Source organism: Siniperca chuatsi, linkage group LG5 (genome assembly GCF_020085105.1).
Source record: "Siniperca chuatsi isolate FFG_IHB_CAS linkage group LG5, ASM2008510v1, whole genome shotgun sequence".
Lineage (NCBI taxonomy): Eukaryota > Metazoa > Chordata > Actinopteri > Centrarchiformes > Sinipercidae > Siniperca > Siniperca chuatsi.
Genome location: NC_058046.1, coordinates 8072694 through 8097549, shown reverse-complemented (window position 1 = coordinate 8097549; position 24856 = coordinate 8072694). Strand labels below are relative to the sequence as shown.

The window sequence follows — 24856 nt, the reverse complement described above, 5'->3', positions numbered from 1 at the left end:
GGTTGTTTCTTTTTCCTCCATGTGCTGAATCTCTTTAGTAAATCTGTCTGTGATGCTCACACCTGCATGTGAATTGTAGCCTGACCCTAGCTTTTTGCTCTTGAACTACCCTCACGTGGAGCCGCAGCAGTTTCGATGGAAATATTTGCATTGAAAGTGCAGGTGATGGGGCTATTTCTGTAAACATTTGCTCATTTTGCTACACATTTAACCACAAATACTTTGACTGTTATGCTGTTTTTTTTTCCTTTTGTGGGAGATTGAGAATTTCAAAATTTCATGTCTGCATTGCTTTGAAAGAGGCATGGTTTGGAATTGACAGGGTAACTGATTATTCATTAATATGAATTTGTTTTACGAAATGTCGTCAACTGTGGATTTAGATAAAGAAACGCTATGTGATTTTCTTTTACTGAAAGCTTCATGGCTGCCTTGAATGCATTTCATTAACCAAACCTTCCAAACACATTTGTTTGGCAAAATATAGCAATTTTAAAAAAAGATACAGCTTCCAAAAAAGGTTTTGCATGCATTCATTTGTTGAAGAAATAATGTTACAACATGTACTGACTTAAACAGTGCACAAGGAGTAAGGTTGATTACTGATTTGTAGAAGTATACAAAAAACTTAGAGGAAACATTCTAAGTCTCATTAGATGTAGAAGGCAAAACAAAAGTGTAGTTTAATTTGTGAACTATTCAAAATCATTAATGTAAAGTCAAGTTATACTGTAGGTTGCATTTTCTGGATAATATAAAAGTCCTCTAATCACTTTTGGCATCAGAATTACATCGGCCTCTTCCATTATAGATATATTCTTTTTTAGATTTTATTTATGATAAAAATACATAAAGTTCATTTGGCACAAGAAATGGACTACCTGCTCCACTACTAAAATACTTTTAGACAAGGTTAGAAAATATGGCAATGTTTAAAAAGTCTCTCTTACGGTGATGGTTTACAAAGGGCCACAACAAACTGATTCCCATGTTCATGGTATAAAACCTTTCCCAGTCACCGGTCCCAGTCTTAACAGCATTGTGGCCACAGACAACCACTATAGCAGCCCATTTCACTCATCAGTCCATCTTCTCTTGCTCATCACTGACATGAGCTGCTGTAGTGTTTGGCTGAGCTCATCCACCCTCCCCAGCCTCCGCCCCTCTTTGTTTTTGGCTGTGGGTGTGTATGGTAACTGGAGCTTGCCCTTCCTCAGCATCACCCTCCACCTGAAGATCTCCTGCCCGTCATCTCCTGCCATGCCTATTGGCCGAGGGATGGCCTGCCCCGTGCCCCAGGTCAAGATCGAGATGGAGTCAGACTACGACTCGGACATCGACCACCACCGCCCTCGAGACATGAGCAGTGAGACCACATTATAAAGCTGAGACTCGACGTCTTGTTGACAGAGCAACCCACAACTAGGTGTGGGCAAACTACTCCAAGCAGCCAGTGCTGACCCACAGACAGTACAAGGTGGCACAGACTGACAGCTGTGAACACAGTGACACCTTAACAGACTAGCTGATATGGGACTGATCCAATCAATACAGTTGGAACTGCATCGTCTTTTAAATTGGTGCATTTTTGTTTTAAATAATATATTAAATACTTTATTTATTTATTTACTTGTATGATGTACATAGCCATAATAAGAGAGGAAATGTTTATCTGTATGTGCTGTATAGGATAATATATTAAATTTGAAAATATTTATCTTTATACATACTAGCGATATATTGATACTGTAGTATTAATGTGATTACTTCTAACTAATCTTGAAATCAGTACACTGTCAAAACTTACACTTAAAAATACTACAATAATTTCACATCAGCCTGTGTGTACAGTTTGATTTTGAAGCAGGAAATGTGAAAACAAGCACCATTTTCAAACAGAACTATTTACCATGAGATTGTAAAGTCTACTGTACAAAGCCATGCCTTCTACTGTATGTTAGCCTTTGCATATTTGAGTTTTGGTGTTGGTTTGAATATGCTGTAGTGTGCCTCTGATCCCAGAAAACCAGCTCTCCTTTCCCTGTGTCCCTCCAGTTCATCACTCCATATTGGCACATTAACCTGGAACAAAAAGAAACAACCAAAAGGTCCTGATGTTGCTGAAAAGGATAGATTTATTATGCCGAATGTAGCGTGCAGGTTTATATTTGTGTTTTTACTCTCAAAGACTTTGTATAAGAACATAATTAACTTCCACCACAACACCACATGCACGCAATAACAAGAAATGCACACACAATGGATATTCATGAATTGACAGATAAAGTTTATGTAATTAAAATTCCGTTATTCCAAATTATGTGACTCGTCTCGTGTTGGACATTGTGATTTTCCCCCCTCAAATCTATAGCATAACTGAGAAATCTGTTATGTCAAAAGTTAAATACACATCATCACAAACGTGTGTTCACTTCCATTCTTCCTGATCCAGACCGCTGATCAACCACATTTTGCAAAATTGGTATTAGATCGGTACTCCATATTAGAGGATACCCTGACTTTGGGTATTGGAATTGGTAATAAAGTGATACAGTCAGAGTGGTATTTTATACAGTCTATATGTGTATCCCTAATTTTTAAACACAAATTATCTTTTAAATCATCTTTGGCACAACATACAGTACAATCATACTGTATATAAATATGGGGGCTGGACCAGTATGGGCTTTTTCATATTATTGGACTAATATTTGAGACAGTAAGGCCAGAAATACACACGCCACAAAATGGGACACTATACCGAACGTCTGAAACAGAGAATTATAGTACAAATATTAAATATTCATCATTCCAATTTGGAATAGTCAAATGTGTCATTAGAATTAATTCAATTTAATAGCTTTCTACAGTCACCCAGCGTTGTCTTGATTAACTCTACAACAATCTGTCTATTCAACCCTATCACCTGACAGAACATTCGTATTGGAAGAAACCTAAATCATTTTTAAAATAATTTATTCCTACAGCATGAGTTGGAAGCAGCAGCGTGCACTGCTGTCCGCCACAGCAGATTTCAAATCCTACACACAGTGTCTTTATGAAAGGCTGATAGCAGCGGGACACATCACGTCAACACACACGAAGCGTTCAGCAGTGCATCGGAGTGTTTGGTGAACCCGTCAGCAAAGCCCTCCCCTTCCACCAGTGTCGGCCTCCTGTTGCACATGGGGCACAGTTTGTTGCGTTCCTGTGAGCCTCTCATCCAGACGATGAGGTTCCAGCGCTGGCCGGAGGAGATGGGCAGGGCCCCGTGCATATGTTGGCCCCGGTGGAGGAGGCCCTCGGTCACCCTGTGTTCAACCTCTGTACACTCCGTCTCACTTAAAGGCACCTGCAGGGGGCAACAAAACCACTACCTTTAGACATGATTTATCATATTTGTTATATTTAACTATATATTTAAAACATAAGGTGGTTTAATGTTTCTAGTGGGATGCAATTGTAATATTTCTAAACTGCCAGAAAAGATTTCTTGTTTTAAATAGTTTTTATCAGCAGGTTTTCTTATCTTAGAAATTGTGTTATGTTTATAATTTTTTCACCACATAAGGACATTATTTGGAACAAAAGCAATATTATCAACAACAATAAGAGCATATATAAAGAAAACTGGATTGAAAGGGTATATTTTCTGTTTCTCATGAAAATGGTAATGGACACTCTTTAAATTTTTTTTTTCCTAGAGTTAAATCCTCTCCAGTAAAATACAAAGGATCCATTTCTGTAACTAAGGCCATTCGTACAGGTAAAAGTGTCTAAAAGTCAGTGGAATAGAAATAAAGGATTCAAAGAAAGGATTTTAAGAAAAGACCTTCAGCGTCATCAAGGCTTACCTACAGGAAAATCTTTTGTGCAAGGCATGGTTATCTCCTTTTAAATTTTGTATTTCAAACAAACAAAAATTAAATAATTTTGCATAATATCTAGCCCTGTAATAAGACAATTTTAAGATTTGCTCATGTCGACGAGGAATGTACATTCTGTAACAGCTCTCCACCTATTTCATGATTACCTCTCATCAAGTAAGTTTTGGACAGGGATTTATTTTCAAGAAAACTAGAAATTCTGTTAATTGTAGGGAAAGACATTATAAACAAATTTTAATATAACACTAACTTCTTGTGTGTGATTAATATTTTACTAATCTTGTTACAAATTAGTTTATATTTAGTTTTATTATTACTTATTTATTTACTCCATATAAACCTATATAATGTTTATTGGCACAATAATACACCATGTATCTAGCTGCTTAAAATGTCTTTATGTTTGTTGACATTGTTAAATTTAATTACATAATGCTACAAGTAGTAGATCTGGCGGTTGTAGGCGTGGTAATAGTAGTAATAACAATAGTAATAGTATTATAACCATATGTTCACCTGTCTCATATCCCCAAAATAAAGGTTGCCCTCAGTGAAGTCCTTGCCCAGGGAAACATTAAGGGTGACCTCTGCGTTGTCGTAGTGGTAGCTCAGGTCCAGGTCTTCATTCATGTCATATTTAACAACAAAGGCCTTGTGGCTGTCCAGACAGCGCCCCCCGCAGTCCGGGTACAGCAGGGAGGTGAGCGGATGCAGGTAGTGCTCACGGAGGGGCGTGATGAAGCCCTCGTCAAAGCCCAGTTCATTCAGGAGGATCTGGAAGAGAGAAAATGAGAAGAATATCATGAATAAAAGGTTGGAACCATCATGTTTAATTCCCTGACCTTTATACGACTATACATATTTAAGTCAGAGCTCTTTCATGGCTTCATTTTATATCTTCCTAATGTAAAGTTTTAGCTGAAGGGCTCCATCTTGGCTAACAACCATATAATGCAATGAATTTTTAAAGACATGCAGTATATTTACTGTATGTAAAGCACTTTGTAAACATTGTTTTTTGACCCTTGAATTTCCTTGACTTTATTTGGAAAATCTATCAAAGTCCCTGCATGTACCTGCCTCGAATACACCTCTCATATTTCAAAGAGTTCCACATATTTCATGATTTTTGGGGCCAAGGATCCAAATGTCATGGCACGTAAAGATGAAATATAAATGACTGAGCAGTGATTAAATGGTGCTTTAATGGGTTTCAGCCAGTAGCAACAGATACATTACCCCATAATGGTTCATGGTGTTGGGTCTTCCTTTAGGGGCTGAGGACTGCTCAAAGTGCTCCAGCTCCTCCACCAGCTCCTCACAGAAGCTTCTCTCAAACAGAGGAAAGCGATACACCCTCACAGCTTCAACAGAATGGTGGGAATAAATTAAAAGATGCTCCATGTAGCATTTTCATACATCCATATATTGTTGTCTAACTGTGATAATGTGGTGCAATCAATATAAACAACTGAGACCACAGTGGAAATGACAGGAAAGACTCATCACAGCAGTGAAACTGTTAGTGCTGCTGTTTGTCTTTGGCATCTATGAAGAGGCTAAAGGTATTGGCAACAATTCTTCCATCAACCTTTCAATCTTCCATAAGCGATGCTGTGGAACGTTAGTGTTGTAATGTGCAGTGTACATATTATCCTTACATTTTAATCACCGTTGAATTTTAAAGCAAAATGGTCATTATCAAATGATGCTGTCAAACAATAACTAGTTGAGGAAAAAAGTACAGCGTCCTCACGCTGGATTTTAGCTCCCAAAAAATTTATTTGACTGAACAACAATGTTTCGATTTTAATAGACTAACCAGCCACATCACACTATTCAAAATAATTAAAACGAATCACATTCCAAATTTGATCAATCTAATAAATAACTCTAATAAAATAAATCAGTGGCAGGTCTGGGACTGTGGTAGAGTGGCTTTCAGTCACCAGACAGTCAGACTATTAGGAGACAAAGCATTAAGAAAGTAGATCCAAAACACTGCTTAGTAGTTTTTCATGACCCCCACTCACTCTGTATAGGCACAGCATTTTGTGTTTAAAAGGTAAGAATTTAGCAAGTCACTTTTGCTCTTTGCATTAAGTGTTTTGCACATTGATGTGAAAACTGAGCCAAAGCAATCGTAATATACTGTAATATGTCAGATTTTCTTCCGTATTACATTGTGAAAGTGACACTCGGAAACATCTGACATTGTTGGGGTTTATTTGGCATCTGAAAAGAAGTAGTAATAATAGCGATCATTTCTTTGTATTGAAAGTGAGCCACTACTTCTTATTTGAACCTTATAGCCACTGAGAGGAAATGAAAGCACTTTCCAGCTCACCTGCCTCTTCCTCCAACAAGCCTGAGAGACCTTCTTCACTGGTGTCCCCGCTTCGACAGTACTCAACAATCTGCTTGAACTTTGGTGCCAGGTAGGACTCCTGAGGAGAGGTGGTGTGCAGGTGTGTCTCAGCGAGTGTTAATGACACATTATTAATGACACTCTTAGCAGTGACTGATGCAGTAAATACCTGCAGATGGTAGACATGAGGATGGAGAGGCTGGTACGTGTCTTTGATAGCAGCAGCTCTCTCAGCAGACGTCACACCTAGACGCCTTCGCCTATCCACTTCCTGCGAAATCTAAACAGAGTAGTCATGCAGTTAAGTTACAGTCTAGCAGAGGCGTAGGGCAAACTGCAGAAGAATAAGGTAAGTTACTTCATGATCACACCTTTATCTCATTATCTTAAGATAAAATGTTTTCTAGCGATCACAACTAACTGTATAAGACGGCAACTAACAATTCTTTTGTAAAAATCAACATGTCAGTGCTCTCTGGTGGACAAACTATGTAATGGAGACACTGTTTCACTGTTCCTTGTTCAGACTGCCAGCCCAAATTCATTTTTTGGCATATCCAGATTGATTTTACAAAGTCTCGACAGCAAAAAACCACATGAAATGCAATTTTTGCCGATGGGATCCAAGCCGCATTTGAGGGTGGTTTGAAATGCGATTCCAATCGGATTTCTACAGATGTGTCTCAGTCCAGACGCTTAAATCGGATTTCAAGTTGTCTTTCGTGTTATTAGCAATGTGACACATAACAACAATGATGTCAAATCCAGAGAGACGGAGGTGCATCAGAGCGGCTGAGCAGAATCCATGCTGCTATGGAGGAGTTCTGCAACGCAACTTGAGAGCACGATTGTTTGGAGGACGAGATGATGGATCTCCATTTCTACCAGCATACGTAGTTACTGACGTCTACGTCGTTAGCACAGCAACCTGTGCAGATAGGTTGGCGATGTCTGGACAAACAAATCCGATCTGATCACTTGCAAATGTGCGGACAGTCTGTCTTAAGCTGCCTTCACATGATAAGAAATGTTCTCTTCGCTCACCACGAGGTAGGGCACGGCACAAAGTGCAGACACTTGCAGAGGCAAAGCGCAGTGCAAGTATACATCATCAAAAGTGCAGTAAGCTAACTTTAGCAGTTCGGAAACTATATGCCTATTGACAAACGTGGTAGCCCCATCTGACTGCCTGGGGGCCTTTAAAGATCTGATTTGAGAAACAAATCTGATTTTCCTGCAGTCTGAACAAAGCCTTACCTCAAACCTTGGTTGGCATTTCTGTACTGAAATTTCTTGTTACTTATCAGCCGGCATACACATACTTGCAATTAGCAAATATCGGCAGATATACCAGCCTGGCTAATTTATCGGTCTGGCTCTACTTCAAAATGCCTTGTTTTGTCTGACCAACAGTCCAAAACCCAAATATTCTTAATTTACAATCACAGAAGGCTAAGAAAACCAACAAATATTCACTTTTGAGAGGTTGAAAGTAATGAATTTTGGCCATTTTACTTAAAAAAATTACATTTAAACTATTATCAAAATAGTTTTGGATTCATTTACTGTTGATCAACTTATCTATTATTCATGTGATGGTTTCAGCTCCATGAGGGCAAGTGGATGTGGCTAGTATTATCAGAGAGATGTTTGAGGTGAACCCAACGTCGGACCAACCAAATAGAGTCATGTAGAGTCAAGTCATGTCAGGAATCGGTCTCAACCTTGAATTGTTGTTGTTTTTGTTGGTCACTTAAACACACACACACACACACACACACACACACACACACGAACATACTTATTTGTTACCTTGTTGAGCACATCCTCAAACTGTTGCTCCGTCACGCAACCAAGCCTCCTAAGCAGCTGCGTAGCAATAATTAACATACAACACACACTTGTCAGTAGAGTTTACAAACCGGGCATGTCACTCCAAATACTATTTTTGATTTAAAATTAACTAACGTTAATATCCACTCACTGCTTGATAGTCCAGTCTGAACTGCTGCTCGGATTCAAAGCGGACATGGAGCTTGTAGTCCTCCAGGAAAATATTATCAGTTGTGAAACAGTTACAGCTATAAAACTGAGGATTTCCATCTTTCTCGTTTATCATTACTGCTCATTTAAATTACTTTTAATAAAACACGCAGCAAAACGTAGTAACAACACCAAGACTGTAAACTGATCAGCTACACGGGTAGTTTTACGTTGGCAGCAAACAAACATAACACTTCCGGTTCTATGTCCTCAAAATAAAAGCTAACGCCACAAATAAAAGCTGACTAACGTTACGCACCATTTTTATTCAAAGAGAGTAAAAAAGTAGCCTACTTTTTTACTTTGATGTATAACAAACACAGGACTTTCACACAGAAGACCGTGAAACTGACCGTCTCGAGCGCTCCTAGTTTCGCGGCACTGTTTTTTTTTCGCCTTTTCTTTTTTTTATATTAAGTTTCAACAGGTTACATACAAAGTTGTACAGAAACACAGCATAAATAATTCAATATAAATTCAAAACAGGAACTGTTTACCGTACGGGACATCAGATACTCCGCTAAACTATCAAGTGCCTTCGGCCTGCTGCCGCAGACAGATGTAAATATGCAACGTCCGGTTAGACTTTCAAGATAAAACTTGCTCAAAATAAAACTTGCTCAGAAACATTTCAGGTGACGGTCGCAGTTTGATTAGGTTTAGGTCCCAAAGGTACTTGGTTATGTTTAGGAAAAGATCATGGTTTGGATTAAAATAACTACTTCATTAAAACAATCAACGTTGACTATTGGTTTCACACAGGAAATGAACCCCCGTCTTCTGGGTGAAAGTCCTGTGTTTGTCCCATTACTTTTGTGTTTGATCCTTAAGTACATTTAATAGCAAATACTTTAGTAGAATATTGAGATCAAGACTTCTTGAGTTGCATTCAGGCTTGAATTGATTAACCTTTGATCAATATATTCAAACAATTTTGCTTTAAAATTTGCTCTGGCATCTTCTTTATGTTTGTAATCAACATAATACCTTATTATCTCAATGAAATGTACTGAAACAAATATATATGTGACACAAAAAAGCAATTTATTATTTTGGCTGGTAAAAAATATGCTTGGCCGGTGGATTTTTTTCATCTACCAGTCCCATTGGCCGGTGAGTCAAAAAGTATGACAAGGACTGTATAGACTTAAAACAAATTTAAAGTCAGGGCAATCTGGTCTATAGTCAAACCGCAGTCACACTTAGAGGCTAAAACATATTTGCAAACCAACAATTTAAGACAGCAAATTTGACACCAAGGTCTTAAATCCTGAAGATGTTATGGTCAAAAGCCATTGTGATTATCCTTAAAAGGCTGTCATTTTTTTTTTTTAGGAAGATAAAGCTAACTTTGCTCTAATGTTAGGCTAACATGGCTGTGATGAGTGTGTAATCATGAATGTTCATTGACGTCCTGTGGTTACAGTAGCCTATGTAACTACACTTGTCTATTTATGAACTTTTATTTTGAAGTTTACTACTGGAAGCACTTTATTGTCTGACTTAACGCTTGGTTAGAGTTGCTACTTTTTGTAATTATCAGCGGTTTATTACCCTCAAGTGGTGACAGTATGTAAACTACATCTCGGTCTGTTTAGAACATTTTATTTTGAAATACTTCACCGGAAGTGTAAGTATGCTATCGTGTCTGCCTTGACGTTTGGTTAATGGTTGCCATGACAGCGTTTATGACCACTGCACTCAAGTGGTCATACTATGTAATAACACCTCTGTCTTACCGTAGCAATACGGAATAATGGATGTACTGTTATGAACTCTTGAGCTCTCTTAATACATTCATGATGCCACTATGCTATTGTGTGTGCCTTGATGTGTTTGTAATCTACAAGTGAATAACTACAACTGCTCGTTCTCCATTGGCAATAATAGATGGAGTATGTGAATGTGCACTTTTAACACTCGTGTACTAGTGCTGATAATGTTATTGCCAAATTGGCAGTTGTAGTCACACATTGCGACAACTAGAAGACAGAAATACACTACTATAAATACACTATAAAGACACGATTGCAACGTCAGCAACAGACAGGACACATTGTGACCACTATTCTGTCAAGTTTCACGTATGTAGGTGGAAAGAACATACCCAGATGTAGTACTTACTGTTACTTGCTGTTATATTTCGTTATGTGGTAAAGTAATGGACATTTCTAAGAATTATGTCATTTAATAGTATATTATTTCCCATGGAGAGTGTACAGTTGTAGTTACTCACTGTGGCCACTTGATGACAATGAACACGGTCGGTCGTGACCTCCTGACAGCCGTAGTCAATAGAAAACCATGAATGTACCCGATGTATCCATGGGGAAAACACAGTAGCATACTAATGGTTCCGGTCAAGATATTCAAAATAAAACTTTCAAACTGGACATCAATAGATTTGTAGAAATTTCCCATTTTTTTAAAGCAGGGCTGGCATGAAGTACCATTCGTTGTCAAGAGAGGGCGCTAATGCAAAAAGTTGGATACCAACCGCATAAATGGATCAGTAGAAGAAGAGAAAGAAGACATGCACACGCTTTGTGTCTTCATCCTGTTGTGAGTTTGTTGTGGATTATCTGTCTTCGTTAGCAGTAGCTAGCACTGCTGCTAAATATGCCGATTGGCAACCAGAATATTTATGTTTATTGAGGTGTATTATCGCTGTCTGTAGTAATTTGTAAAGTCTAAGCGGAAATGTTAAGCGTGGAGTCGTTGCAAGTGGCTGAGGAGGAGGTGGTTGAATCCAGTTCCAATAAACTCGGTGACATTTACACTTTTGTGGCTAAAGGCTGCTTTCCTCAGACGATGAATCCTTTACGAAAGAAGAATCTCAAAAGATACGCCCAGAAATTTATCATTGATGGTAAGGGTTATTTTACAACCTTAATTTACCAATGGAAACCCCACCGAGAATGCATTGCTTTCCTCTAGCTCCAGTCGTCTGTTGGCATCACGAACTTCCATTAAAAAAACTTGGCAATTTAAATTCGCCTTACTTTTCTTCATTTGTATACCTTATAGGACATGACGTAAGATATTATATGAATCTGTGGGAGCCTGTACAAAATTCTGCTCACTAACTTAGTGGTTCACTCTAACCACCACTGTATATCTGGTATAACTGGCTGTAAGTTAGGTGTTAGGTGCTTTATGGGAACAACATTTGAACACATTTTAAAAGTTAAGATTTTGTGGAGGTAAGTGGTGTTTGGTAAATAGAGTGTATGCCAAACTGGAGGGTGGACCTCAACTGCTGTATGTCTACCTTTTAAAGACAAGCAAAACAACGTTAAATACACATTTTTTTAATGAAGTATGGTGTGACGTTCTCTCTGTACGCCACACATATTCATGAAGGGGTATTCAGGAACCTCTTATTGTCGGAATACCAAAAGTATGCCACAGCATGTCCCACTCTTCATTCATATCCTCATTCTAGAGGGCAAGCTGTACTATGTGGGACCCAAGAAAGAAGAGAAGAGGGAAGTGGTGATAGAGGCTGAGAGGAAGAGGCAGATTTTTCTCGACTGCCACTTCAATGACATCGGCCATCACCTGGGCCAAAAGAAGACTGTCAACAGGATCCAGAGCAAATACTACTGGCTGGGGATCATCAAGGACGTAGTGGATTGGGTAATACATCTTTATGTCTTCAGCGTTCAGTTAACATCACTGGGACATAATGATAATAAGGTCTAACCTTACCGATAACGGTTTCCTGTTTCAGATTAAAGTATGTGAGACCTGTCAGCACACAGAGAGGAATAAAAACCTGGCAAGGACTGTCCGGCCTATAAAAGTGGACGCACCATGGGATATTGTTGGGATTGACATTATAGGTTTTTGCCTCAATTAATTTCATCAAATGATATTTTTTTTCTTTCGAATAATTTCTTTCCACACTTTGAGACCTGCTGTCTGATTTCCTCTTCTCTTCACCAGGGCCTTTTCCAGAGACCCGGCAAGGCAGCACTAATGTTACAGTCCTCATTGATTACTTTAGTAAATGGCCAGAAGCTTTTCCAGTGCAAAAGACAGATGCTCTCTCTGTTGCGAGATGTATTTCCAAATGCATATACAGGTAAAAACTTGAATCTTGAATACTGAGGTTGAAACAAGGGTTTTACCATTGTAATCTACTGATGTATTTAGATGTCATTTGCCAGTATGTTTTGTTTAGTCCTTTACATGAGACCATTTTCATGTCCCTCAAAACCAAATTATTGAATGTTTTTGATAGAACTTTATTCATGCCCCAATTGTGTCCAAATCTTTCTCGGGATGCTGGCATTTTATTCGGACCCATGTTGATGCCCACAACATTACAGTATTTTTTAACCTGACATTGAACTCATTCCGTTCTCCGTTCAATCAGGTTTGGTGCCCCTAAAACAATAGTGTGCACGCAGAATGCTGACTTCTGTGATGAGGTGAGATGTGAGTCCCAAAGTTTATTAAGATAAACAGATCAATAAAAGGATCAGAGATTGTAGCGCTGTTGTGGGCCAGTATTATCAGTGCCCTTACTGGTGTTTTCTAGGTGACAAAGCTGCTGTGCGACAGGTGGAGCATCGTGCAGAAGGTTTCTCGTCTGGATCAAACTCAGCTCAACCCGCTCCACGACTGCACAAGTCCTTTACTGAAGGAAGCCATTGTGCAGATGGTAACGGAGAAGCAGGCTGAATGGGACGACTTCCTGGACCCCGTCCTGTTTCTGTTTAGGACATCCACCAACCCTACGACCAAGTTCACCCCTTACTCCCTCATGTTCAACAGGAAAGCTAATTTACCAAACGAGGTAAGGCTCCATTGTCAAGAACGACATTTCTAACAGTGTGGTTCGTTTCTGCTTGCTAATTTTAATTCCTTTCTTCAAGACTGCATTGAGCCCGCTGAATTATGATGACCAAGAGCAGGACACGTATTCCACAAAGGAGAAGGCCTCGACATACATGACCATAATGCAGGAGCAGCAGAACTCTGTGAAGCAGCTGGTAATTCTCATTGTTTTGTCTTGCACTATTACAATCAGACACTGCTTTGTGGGTTTTGACACAAGTTCAGGAATGATGATTCTCATTGCTGCGACTTTAAAGGTCCCACGAAAGGGTGTCGATACGTTCTTAGTGTGATGTTTTGTTTTTGGGATGTACTGGATGTTATAGAGTGAGGGCTCAATCTTAAATGCAAACAAATGCTCTATTAATAATGGAGAGACCGGTAGTATGATTTGATAAGGCATGCAGAAAGGCCGGTTTGTTAAAAATGTTTTATTGTTTTTATTGTTTGGACTTTTTAGTTACATAGCATGAGGTCACCACTGAAGATGCACAGTTTTAAGGGACATTTAAACTTGGGGGCAGCAGAACTAGCTGACAAACACTGGTGTATCATCGCCTTTATCAAGTTGTTATGGCAAACATGTTAGCAAACAGTTGCCTATTTACACACCAGGCTGACACAGAGCAAAATTAGCGTTCATTTGGGGTTGTATTTCTGTCCAATTTTCACTCCCTTTTTAACTCTGTTTTGGTCTCTGGCTCTTTAGCTGCTAAATGCCACACTATTTGTCACCAAAGCTTTCTTGCTGAAAACAGCTGTTGATGAGAGCAGAGTTTCTGGCCCAGAAAACCAAAACATCGAACTAAAAGAAGTGAAAAAGCTCCATAGAACTGAGGGAGTCTGCAGTGTTTGGTAATAATTCTTTGTGGGTTCATTTCTTTGAGCAGCACATTTCACATCACACACAGTCATTTTATCCATTGTAAATATCATGTCATCATTTCATTATGTTTCTTTTTTATGTCCCCCAGACATGTTACCTGACATGTACCATGACATGTTGCACATGACGTTGTCATGGTGATGTTTATGCACCGTTCTTTTGAACACAGTCTTGTATTCAGAAACTTTACACCACAAGTTCCTGTCACAGAAACTCTTATCAATTATTTAAGATACAGAGTTAACACTAGTGTTACCCACGTGTTATGCAACAACAATCTTGTTGACAGAAATATTCACAAATAACCAATTCAGCCCATTAATGTGTGTAAGACATTAACATAACTGGCTGGGTGTAAAATGGTAGATATGGAGAGAAAATATTCAGCTCAGATGTTTTAGATTTGTTTTGTTCTTTTAACTTTTTTTGCATCCCTTTTGCTTGGTCTGAACGTGTGCGTTTCACTTCCAGGTGATAGCCAATATGAACGCAGCCTACAAACAAGAGAAGAAGAAGAACGCCAAACGCAGGACACATAACATGCCCTCGATGACCTTTAAAATGGCAGATCCTCTGTTTGGTGCAGGAGACTCACCCTCCCCGAAAAAACTGAAAGAGAGTTTATATTTGTCTTTTCCTGTCGAGACGGTGCTGGCCACCGAGCAAAGCAGCTCAGAAGACATAAAGACGGAGTTAGCGTATCACTTAGCTGAGTCCAACGTCCACTGAAGAGGACAGTTTGAAAAGACTGTAAAGAGGACACATCAGTGGAGCACGACTACATGCGGTCATGAGTTGCCTGAAGTCTTGGGCAGAAGATGGAAATCCAGGTGTTGGTGAAATGAGTGTGATGATTAGTGCTACTAATGCTCATGTCAGTTGAACGTCATGTTTCACTTGTAGATGAATCTCACACCTAGAAACAGAATCCACTGGCCAAAGAAAAGGCAGTGAACATTAACCCATGTGAATTGTTGAGCTTTTCCCCCTATTTACCTACAAAATAATGTTTTTTCCCATGAAAATGATGTTAACTTATTTGTTGTCATACAATAGATTTTACTTTAAAATAAAGGTATGGTTTCGTTTTTGTAGCCTTGGTGTGTAGTCATTACGTGATGGGAAATTAAATATTGCTCATGAGTTTATGAGCATTTGTTACTGTCAAGTGGAATCTTTAAATAACCGGATATGTACAAGTACATATTATATTGCATAGTGATTTATATTTGTGGACAGACCTTGGGCCTGCTGTCATCATTGCAGAAAATAGAAATTAAGCACATGCTGGCCACAAGCTGAAAACACAACATCTGACATATTTATGACGATTTAAAGTTGTTAACGCGATAGCAAACAGTTGCCTATTAACACACCGAGCAGCCACAGAGCAACATTTGTCGTGTTTATGGCCACTCGACTGTTGTAAGTCCTTATGTTGCACAAGTTGTGTGTTGTGAAACCAAGACATGGAACAGAAAGACGCTGCGTAGAGCTGAGGGGAACTGCAGAGTTGTGACTTAATTCTCTTTAAGTCTATTAAAAAAATTTAAATCAGGCTCTATTTTTCACTTGTCTACCATGATGTCAGACGGTACAGACAACAATCAGTTGCATCAGTATATATAATTTACCCCTGACTTAAGAAATACAGGAATTATCCTTTAGCAAAAATAAAGTCCAACTGACATTGTGGCATAGTCAAACTGTCCTACTTTGGACCCATTATAGTAAAAAAAAAAAAAACCCGAACCACACTGTTGCACTCTTGTCATCAAACAGTACTGCTGGCCTTGTGGCCTAGAGAGCGCCAAACCTTGGCAATTCATAATAAATCAGGAAATCAATACAGGACCGTATGTTAGCGAGCTAGACGGCTTTTTCAAGTCACTCCTGTGAGGATATTCATGATTATCCCAATAATGGAAATTCACCACGATCAACTTATCTTGAGTGTTTTTTATCCCAATCCCGATAAAATCGTATATCGTCCCATCCCTAGTCACTACAAACAACCATTTCACATTCATTTGATCTACTGTCAATATGAAAAATATTGATTATTGCAGCTTTAAAAAAAGGCTGGGTGTAAAGTCTTGATGCCCACTTACATACTCCACATATAAATCAGAAATAACATAAACATCACTATTTACTGTACTTTTAGACACCTTTAATCTATTAGTACTAAAATGATTAATCTCTATCACTCCTGTAGAACGTAACATACTATTTTTAGTGCCCACTATGAGTTTTTGTGACAAACTATCATAAGAGGATTACAATTGTTTTATTGACTTGAACAAGTAAAATTCAAAATGGCAGGAACAGGGGACTTTTCTTTCTTTTTCACCACAGACTGTATTGTTCACTCATTACACTGTGGAGGATCACTGACCAATTTCTCAATGTTGGTGTTTGCTACACGCAGCTCTTGAACACTCCCTAAAATACGTGGTGGGAGGAGCCACACAACGTTCACTTCCGCAACAACTGAGGTCAGAGAGGTAAAAAGTGAAGAGGTATCATTCTGCCTCCTTTTAATAGACTCAGTGACACTTAACACAGACTACAATTACAAACTCATTGAATGGACACATGCAATTCCAAATTTTAAGGAAAAGTGGACAATGTAAAGTCTAATTTTGAAAATATCAGGCCACTCTGGTTGCTGGTTTTATTTATGTGAAAATTGTGAGAGGGCTTCTCTTTTTAATGTCACTGAATTCATTGATGCCAAGTGCAATTTTGTATTTACATATAATACTGACGTAATTTTCGGTGAAGCTGTCCAGTTAAGAGGAGGGTAAGGAGGGCGAGTCATTTCCGAGCTGATACATCAGATTATTTTCAGTTTCCACATTTCCTCTTTCGGTTGTTGGGTGGTTCAGACTCAGCTCCATCACTTAATTGATTCAGATCACAAGAAAGTCCAAATGTATATTACATGAAGCCGTCATTTGCATTTGCGTTTTTACATTATGACACCTGTCTTAGTTTGTGGTTGTCAGATACCTGCAAAATCTGAATCCTCTGTAACATAGACGATCTTTGATACCGGTCCACTTTACTCTAATGTCGGTTCATTCTCTTAAACCTAACTTAACTCAGTTTGAGACGTGGGTGCTGTCTCTTAGTAAGTACCATCGATACGCTACTGTGCATTTTATTATGACTAGAGAGAGACTATAGTAAATTATTTAATGTTCCCGTGGACACCTGGCCGGACATTAAGGGATTTATAACGTGGGACATTTGAAACATGACGCAACACCGCTCACCGTCTGCTAAAAGCTAACTTACATAGCTAGCTAATAATGTAGTGGACTGATCAGACTGATGTTGCAACCGTACGGGACAAGCTTGTACAGCGTAGTGACAGCTTAAATTTAACTTGTTATTACGGGACTACCTCATATTTTCCCCCCGTGTCCGCGAGCCGCAGAAAACCGGAAGTAAATTCCTTCAAAATAAAAGTAAGTGTCAAGAAAATAACTAAAATATCTAAAGATATCCTAGAATGATTTTTTTGCTGTATGTATCATCGTGTGTCTGAATGTAAGGCCTGATTTACATTTTGGCCAGATTTCCTACGTTTTAATCTAGCTACTAACCACTTGGCCATTTATTGTTATTACCTGGGACAGTTAAACACTAATACTCTATCCTGATAATCAACATGGGCATCAAAGTAGCTGTGAGCTGCACTGTGCTGTACATCCTACTGGATGTGGTTGTCACCACTGTTCTATACACACACGGATCACACTTGAGCATATTCAAAAAGGATGCCCTGAACTACAACATCCTCCAGTCAGCGTTGGACCTCTGGGGGACTGTACTGCTTAGAGCCTCCCTGCTGCTGGGAGCCTCCATAGGGGTGTCATGGAATAGAGAAGATGGCCCACAGAGGGTTGCTAAAGTCACCACCCTCATTGTCCTAATCTGCCTGATCGTCATCACCTACACCCTGGCCAAGATGCTGATGCTGACCGAGCTGGGCCCTCTGACCCACCAGCCCTGGTTCCTGAGCCTGATATGCTGGACTTGTGCCTCCTCTCTGGGTGTCATGCTGCTCTGGATGCTGCTGGGGAAGGAGTCCAACTCGGCGAGCTGTCACAACAGCAGCAGTGGAGGAGAAGGGGCCTCTGATGACACTGAAAAGCTGGTGGAGACAGCTGGTGAGGAGGAGCAGGAGGTGGGGTGTGAGAGAAAGAAGAAGGAGGAGGAGGGAAAGCAGGAGAAGAAGACCAGCTCTGGGGCTACACTGGGACGTCTGCTGAATTACTGCAGAAAGGATGGTGGGCTGCTGTCTGTAGCCATCCTCTTCCTCCTCATCTCTGCTGTGTGTGAGTGTCCTTGACAGTAATATAAACCAGTCCAACCAGTGTTTACACTTGTCTGTTACAAAGGATTGCAACACTCATGTGCAATAGCTCAACAGAGTCTTTCTATGGCAATTTAGTTTAAGTACAGAGTCTGTAGGTTATGACTGTTTTACTCATTCCAGATTATACAGCACTTTTATCTTTGCTCTCATCAAGAGCAACTAAGTGCAATAGTAGCAGTAACAGTAGTAAACTTCAGTGTCAAAATATAAAAAAAATACAAGGACTTTGTTTTCCTCATTTTATACCACAGAGAAAAAAAGAAACATAATTAGAGATAGGAACAGAGGTGGAATGATCTTATAGCACTTTATCGAAGATGTAGTGCATTTGTGGGTGCAGTGTTTTTCAGGACAAATTACATATCAACTCACATAATAAGCTTCAAAACACCTCGCCTTCAAAACGACTCCCAACAGTATAAATTAACAAGGTTAACCCTCTTAACAAGGGCTGCAACTATTTTTTATTATTGATTAGTCTGTCGATTATTTTCATTAATCCTTTGGTCTATGAAATGTCAGAAAATAGAGACAAATGTCCATCAAAGTGTCCCAGAGCACAAGGGGACGTTTTCAGATTCGTTCTGAAGAAATTTAGTTCATTATCACATAAGACAAAGAAAAGCAGAAAATCCTTACAACTGAGAAGCTGGAAGCAGAGAATATAAATTGATTATCAAAACAGTTGACAATTAAATCTTTTTTATTCTTAACCACTTTTTACTCAAAACAAATATCTCACAAAAGTTTTCACTAAGCATCTTGATTATTGATGACATTACACGCATGAAAAATGAGTTCCACTAAGACCCAAAAATACGTGGACAGCCCTTAGATTATATTCCGGTCTCTCTCCACAGGTGAGGCCTTCATACCTTACTACTATGGGAAAGCAATAGACAGCATTGTGGTTCACCAGAGCTTGGAGTACTTCGCTAAGCCTGTGATCACACTGTCAATACTGGCCTTTGCCAGGTGAGTATAAGTTGATTGTGGTGAATTTCCTTCATTGGGATAATGATAAAATACATTTTCATATCGTCCCATGTCCCTAGTCATCATGAACACAGGATCACTCCTGTGTTCATTTTAAAAATACAATAACTGGCCTTAGAGAGACACTATAATTACAGATCAATATAAGGTGACATATATATTATTTATATATGAAAGTGTTGCCAACCAGGAAGCTAATGTTTTTTTTTTTACTGTAACAGTAATTATAATTGTTTTGACATTTTGCCATTGTTGGGCAGAGATGAGAGGGATCAGGAAAGAATGTGATGATATAATGCTGACATATGACAAAGTCACTTGACTAGATTTTAAGCCAGGACGTCACATTTGTCACATTTGCCAAACTTAAAAGAGACTTAAACGCTTTATGACATCTTTACTCTCTCCTCAGTTCAATTGCAATGGGAGTACGTGGAGGAGTCTTCACCCTGACTTTTGCGAGATTAAATCTGCGGCTCAGGAACCATCTCTTCAGAACCCTGATGAGGCAGGAAATTGCCTTTTTTGATGAAAACCATACAGGTGATGTAGGAACACTATACGTCCATCCCTCCATGTGTATTATTGATTTCTCACTCTGTATGTGGGTCTTCTTCATTTAAAGAGCAGTCCTTCTAATGTAATTACATGCCTATATCACCCTGTAGGTGACATCATTTCGCGTCTGTCAGCTGACACCACCCAGGTGAGTGACCTCATCTCCCAGAATATCAACATCTTCCTGCGGAGCATCATCAAGGGCGCTGGCTTCTTCATCTTCATGTTTGGGATGTCCTGGAAGCTCACACTAGTGACCATCATGGGATTCCCTTTCATCGCCCTCGTCTCTAAAGGTTATGGCGAATACTACAAGGTGAAGTAGTTTTGTGTCTGTGTCGATCATTTAATCTGCAGATAAGATTCATTTAACTTCTTTGTGTTTTTCTTTCCAGAAATTAACCAAAGAGGTGCAAACAACCCTTGCAGAGGCCAATAAAGTTGCAGAAGAAACCATTTCAGCCATGAGGACAGTACGGAGCTTTGCCAATGAGTGTGGGGAGGCCGACTCCTACTACGCCAAGCTTTTGTTCATGTTCCAGCTCAACAAAAAACAAGCCCTGGCCTATGCTTGCTACATGTGGTCCAGTTGTGTAGGTATCAGCAGTTGCCCCTTCAAATGAAGCTCTAAATCTGTTTTGGAAAATATAATTTATTTATGGACACATGTATGTTACAGTATGGGCATCAATTGCGTTCGTGTGTGTTTTTCAGATCTCAGAGCTTGCTTTAGAGGTTGCTATCCTCTACTATGGCGGCCACCTTGTAGTAAGCGGTCAGATGAGTAGTGGTGCCTTGATATCTTTTTTCATATACATGCTCGAAATTGGAGAATGTCTTGAGGTATTTCATCTGTTTTGTTAATCGCTTTCATTATGTGTGTATGAACACTTACGAGACGCTAATCCCCTTAACCGATGTCATGTGTGGTTTATCTTTCAGAGTATAGCATCGGTGTACACGGGCCTCATGCAGGGAGTTGGAGCTGCTGAGAAGGTTTTCGAGTACCTGGACAGGAAACCCAAACACACAGCTGATGGCACAGAGGCTCCCGACACATGCACTGGCCTGGTCGAATTTAAAGACATCACGTTTGCCTACCCAACGCGCCCTGAGCTTGATATTCTAAAGGTTTGTTCTGAGGGATCTTACTGCCATAATGTGTTGAGAAACTGTCTATAACTCTTTACACTAATCAAAACTGGCAGCAGAGTTGGGGTCATGTCACTTCTAATTCACTCAGATGCCATTGATACCAGGGTTAGACTGATATATTGTATATGTTTGCTAAAATATGGGGCCAGAAAAAGCCTTTTATTTAAATTTTTAAGTATCATTAAGTATTTTTGTACAAGGTTTTGTATCCTGTCAGGAACACAGTTCTGGGGGAATCGGCAGCATTACAATTTTGCTATTTTTAGATTATTTGAACACAATAATAACCATATTTGAAGATAATTAAAATATGTGCAAATATCAGCTATTATTAACACCAATCCAAAAATCAGTTGCCCTTTAGCCTTGAAAACCCTTATTTTTTACTATATATATCTCTCAACTTTTTATGGTGGGACATTTTGAAGGTTGAAAAAAGAAATCCCTTCCTGAATTGGTGTGTTTTGCAGGGAGTGTCATTCACCCTGCGGCCTGGGGAGGTGACCGCCCTTGTGGGACCTTCGGGCAGTGGAAAGAGCTCCTGTGTGAGTCTGCTGGAAAACTTCTACCTTCCTCAGCAAGGCCAAGTGCTGCTGGATGGGAAGCCAGTTCACACCGTCCAGCACGACTACCTCCACTCCAAGGTCAGTCTACATTAGTGTAATTGATAGAGTTCAACATTTAGGACAGGCAAGAACATGTCCTTTTTAAAAGACTGACGTTATTCTTTATTTGTCTTATTGTCAACTAACCTCCAAAGACCAAAGCTAACAATGTGTTAGTCTGTCTTTCAGTACTTTCCAACTTTCCAACCCTGTTTGTGGTGCTCAAACCCAAGCCTATTGGTTCCTGCCATAGACTGTATATAAGTCTGTGGTTCCTACTTATTTCTAAAAACTAATAATTATTTTTTTAAAAGAGCTAGGTAGTTTCCTAAAACTGCTGGACACTGTAGTTTTTAGCATATGTTGCTCATTTTTTGGGACTATTTTCAGCCGTGGATTAATACACTTTTGGTGCTCTAGTGAGTATTTATGGGCAGCAGGACGGTGTATTAGAGATCACAAAAATAAACAGTGGCCATGTTACTTGTAATGAAGGAACATGTCACCAAGTGCAACAGTGTGGCTCACTGATGTGTTTTTAATAGTTTTTGGACAACAATGGAGCTCTGTGGCACGGAGGGATAAGCTATATCCTACTTTTGCTACACACCATCCTAGTTACTAGGATCAATTCATTGTTGTTTGGTGTAGGTCTTTCTCACATAAAGCCATCCATTTGTCATTTTGTTTCTGCAGGTAGCTCTTGTGGGCCAAGAGCCTGTGCTGTTTGCCCGGACGGTTGAGGAGAACATCACCTATGGCCTGACTGACATCCCCATGGAGGCTGTGAAGCAGGCTGCCACCAAGGCTAATGCTCACGATTTTATCACCACCCTCCCTAAAGGCTACGAGACAAGTAATTATTATATGTGTTCATTTATAAGGCAGCCATTGATGTATTAGGAATAGACAAGGTAGATAAGCTACGACACTAGTCAGTGATCATCATAATGGAAATAAACACTAAAAGACAATTGTCAGTTTTATTGTTAGAGAAGGGTTGATTTATGTTTTTCCTATACCATATGTACACTTGCATGACTTTCCTGAGTCTCACTATTTACTATTAGGGTTAGTTTGTAATGTATTGCTCTCATACTAGCTGGTCTCCTGCTAGAAATCTCACGGTTAGTTTTTGGGCTTAATGGGCTCTTGTCCCAAGTTACATCTCAATTATTACTTTGTTTTGAAAAGTACTATGTAAATTTAATTGGTATAGATACAGTCTTTATTATTGACACAAAATAGCTGTTTTAATCTAAAAATATCAGTATCAGACCTCATCAGCCACTCCCTACTTGTTCTGGTGTATACTGAATTGGAGTACAATTCCAGTTTGGCCAGGGACCTTTGTTGCATAAGATCCATCCTCTCTCTACGCTTATTTCCGGTCACCTCTCTACTTGCCCAATGTTCAAACAAAGTCAAACATGGCCCCGAAAATATAAAAAGGCCAAATGGGCAACTACTTATTGTTTTATAGAAAGGAAATGGAGCTAACTGTCATCGGTGCTTCATAAAGATGAAGTCATGCAGCTGAATTATTGCTCCTGATTATTCCCCAGGTGTTGGAGAGAAAGGCGCCCAGTTGTCAGGGGGGCAGAAACAGAGGGTGGCCATTGCAAGAGCGCTCATCCGCAACCCTCGTGTTCTTATCCTGGACGAGGCGACCAGCGCCCTGGATGCAGAGAGTGAACACATCGTAAGTGAAAAGCTACATTTACTAATTCCAACACTATAATCCAGTAATATAGCCCTACGATAAATACTACATTAGTAAACTATTTAATGTGTCAGAGAGCTCTCTGCTATATCTACTGCAGGTTCAGCAGGCCCTGAACAACATCATGCAGGAGCACACTGTGTTGGTGATCGCCCATAGGCTCAGCACAGTAGAGAAGGCAGACAACATCATCGTGATCGACAGGGGCCGTGTGGCCGAACAGGGGTCTCACAGTCAGCTCATGGCCAGCGGGGGGCTGTACTACAAGCTGGTGCAGAGGCAGGTCCTGGGAATCGAGACAGGGGCGGAGGTCCTGAACCCAGCCGAAAAACTCAGCTGGAAGTCTGATGGTGGAAGGCCGCGGAGAAGACAAAGCAGCAGCAGCGCCAGTGAGTCTGAGTGCAATGTGCAATACTGAGAATGAACTGCAGTGTGTGGAAATGGGATTGGACTGCTGGATGTTTTTGAGGGTTGATAGCATTTTGGGATATTTTGGGATTCAAACCATATGTACTGTAGAAGATATTTTGTGCAGTAGCTTAAAGTCTAACCATTTTCATGCAAAGAGCAGAAAAGGACCACAAAACACTCGACTGAAGGATCTTGAAATATTTTATATTTTATGTGAAATTTGATCAAATTGTCATGTCTTAATCAGTTCAGGTTAAGATCCATTTATAGATGAACTGAGTAGCATTATAAGTTAAAAATATAGAGCAATGCCACTGAAATTCAAAACACTAACTGATATAGCTTTAAGAATAGGCAATATGTTGCTGTTGATGTACTGTATAAGGTTATGTTTTTTTTTAAAAATACTTCATCATCGCACTGCAGGCAAATAAATTATTGTTTTACTGAAGTCTTCCTCAGGATTTGTTTTTGCTTTTATATTGATTTTACTGTAGCATGTGTGGAAATGCTTTGTGTTTCTTTGTAATTCCACAAGTAAGTGCTGTAATGACTACAAAGCAAAGACAGGTGTCTGTCTGTTGAACTGAATGTACTATAGAGATCTATGATTGCCTGCAGTGAGGATGAATCTAATAATGACACTGGAGATACATATTGTAATTGTATAAATCACTGTAAATAAACATATCTAATGAACAATGTAAAACATATACTGCATGTTGGCTTTTATGGAAACATGTTGGATTAATACCAAATGCTGCATTTAATGTCTCCTTGTAAATCCCCAATTTTAGATTCCAGTCGATGCAAACATGGATTGGGAAACTTTGGTCGTATTTTGAAGGGTGTTTTCTCTAGTATCATGGAATAGTATGACCTTCCTATTCATATTTATCATGTTGTTTAAATATAATTTGGTAGCAACCATGCTTACACCACTGTCAGGCACAAAGCTAGTGCCAGTCCCATCTGTCTCAGGCCCTCTT

At 39.5% G+C, this 24856-nt stretch overlaps 4 protein-coding genes across 8 annotated transcripts in view; 3 read left to right on the top strand and 1 right to left on the bottom strand.

Annotated features, from left to right (window-relative positions):
- The window catches only part of slc4a5a (solute carrier family 4 member 5a), a 32167-nt gene extending 29847 nt beyond the window's left edge, over positions 1-2320 (top strand). For all 3 annotated transcript variants that reach the window (XM_044198099.1, XM_044198097.1, XM_044198096.1), the window contains one exon: positions 1218-2320. In XM_044198099.1, coding sequence (XP_044054034.1) covers positions 1218-1383 — 166 coding nt within the window. In that variant the 3' untranslated portion in view covers positions 1384-2320. The remainder of the gene's footprint in view (positions 1-1217) is intronic.
- ogfod2 (2-oxoglutarate and iron-dependent oxygenase domain containing 2) lies at positions 2113-8837 on the bottom strand. Of its 2 annotated transcripts, XM_044198103.1 has the most exons (7): positions 8240-8817; positions 8068-8124; positions 6425-6535; positions 6235-6334; positions 5127-5251; positions 4404-4661; positions 2113-3352 (listed from the first exon to the last, which is right to left on the bottom strand). In XM_044198103.1, exons 1-7 carry the CDS (start codon positions 8372-8374, stop codon positions 3086-3088), a joined length of 1053 nt encoding a protein of 350 aa, XP_044054038.1. In that variant the 5' UTR covers positions 8375-8817; the 3' UTR covers positions 2113-3085. The 2 variants fall into 2 exon arrangements, with proteins under 2 accessions (XP_044054038.1, XP_044054039.1); XM_044198104.1 differs by lacking the exon at positions 8068-8124 and having other exon boundaries at positions 8796-8837.
- A 1969-nt stretch (positions 8838-10806) lies between these two features.
- zgc:113436 (uncharacterized protein LOC503528 homolog) lies at positions 10807-15123 on the top strand. The gene is made up of 8 exons (XM_044198102.1): positions 10807-11167; positions 11744-11937; positions 12032-12143; positions 12247-12385; positions 12680-12734; positions 12845-13102; positions 13182-13298; positions 14501-15123. The coding sequence occupies exons 1-8, from the start codon at positions 10999-11001 to the stop codon at positions 14756-14758; spliced, it is 1302 nt and encodes a 433-aa protein (XP_044054037.1). The 5' UTR covers positions 10807-10998; the 3' UTR covers positions 14759-15123.
- Positions 15124-16593: 1470 nt separating this feature from the next.
- On the top strand, positions 16594-24576 carry abcb9 (ATP-binding cassette, sub-family B (MDR/TAP), member 9). Of its 2 annotated transcripts, XM_044198101.1 has the most exons (12): positions 16594-17505; positions 17677-18378; positions 19280-19394; positions 19828-19958; positions 20084-20289; positions 20369-20566; positions 20688-20816; positions 20916-21104; positions 21599-21772; positions 22430-22589; positions 23299-23435; positions 23557-24576. In XM_044198101.1, exons 2-12 carry the CDS (start codon positions 17709-17711, stop codon positions 23872-23874), a joined length of 2427 nt encoding a protein of 808 aa, XP_044054036.1. In that variant the 5' UTR covers positions 16594-17505; positions 17677-17708; the 3' UTR covers positions 23875-24576. The 2 variants fall into 2 exon arrangements, with proteins under 2 accessions (XP_044054036.1, XP_044054035.1); XM_044198100.1 differs by having other exon boundaries at positions 16594-18378.
- The last annotated feature ends 280 nt before the right edge of the window (positions 24577-24856 follow it).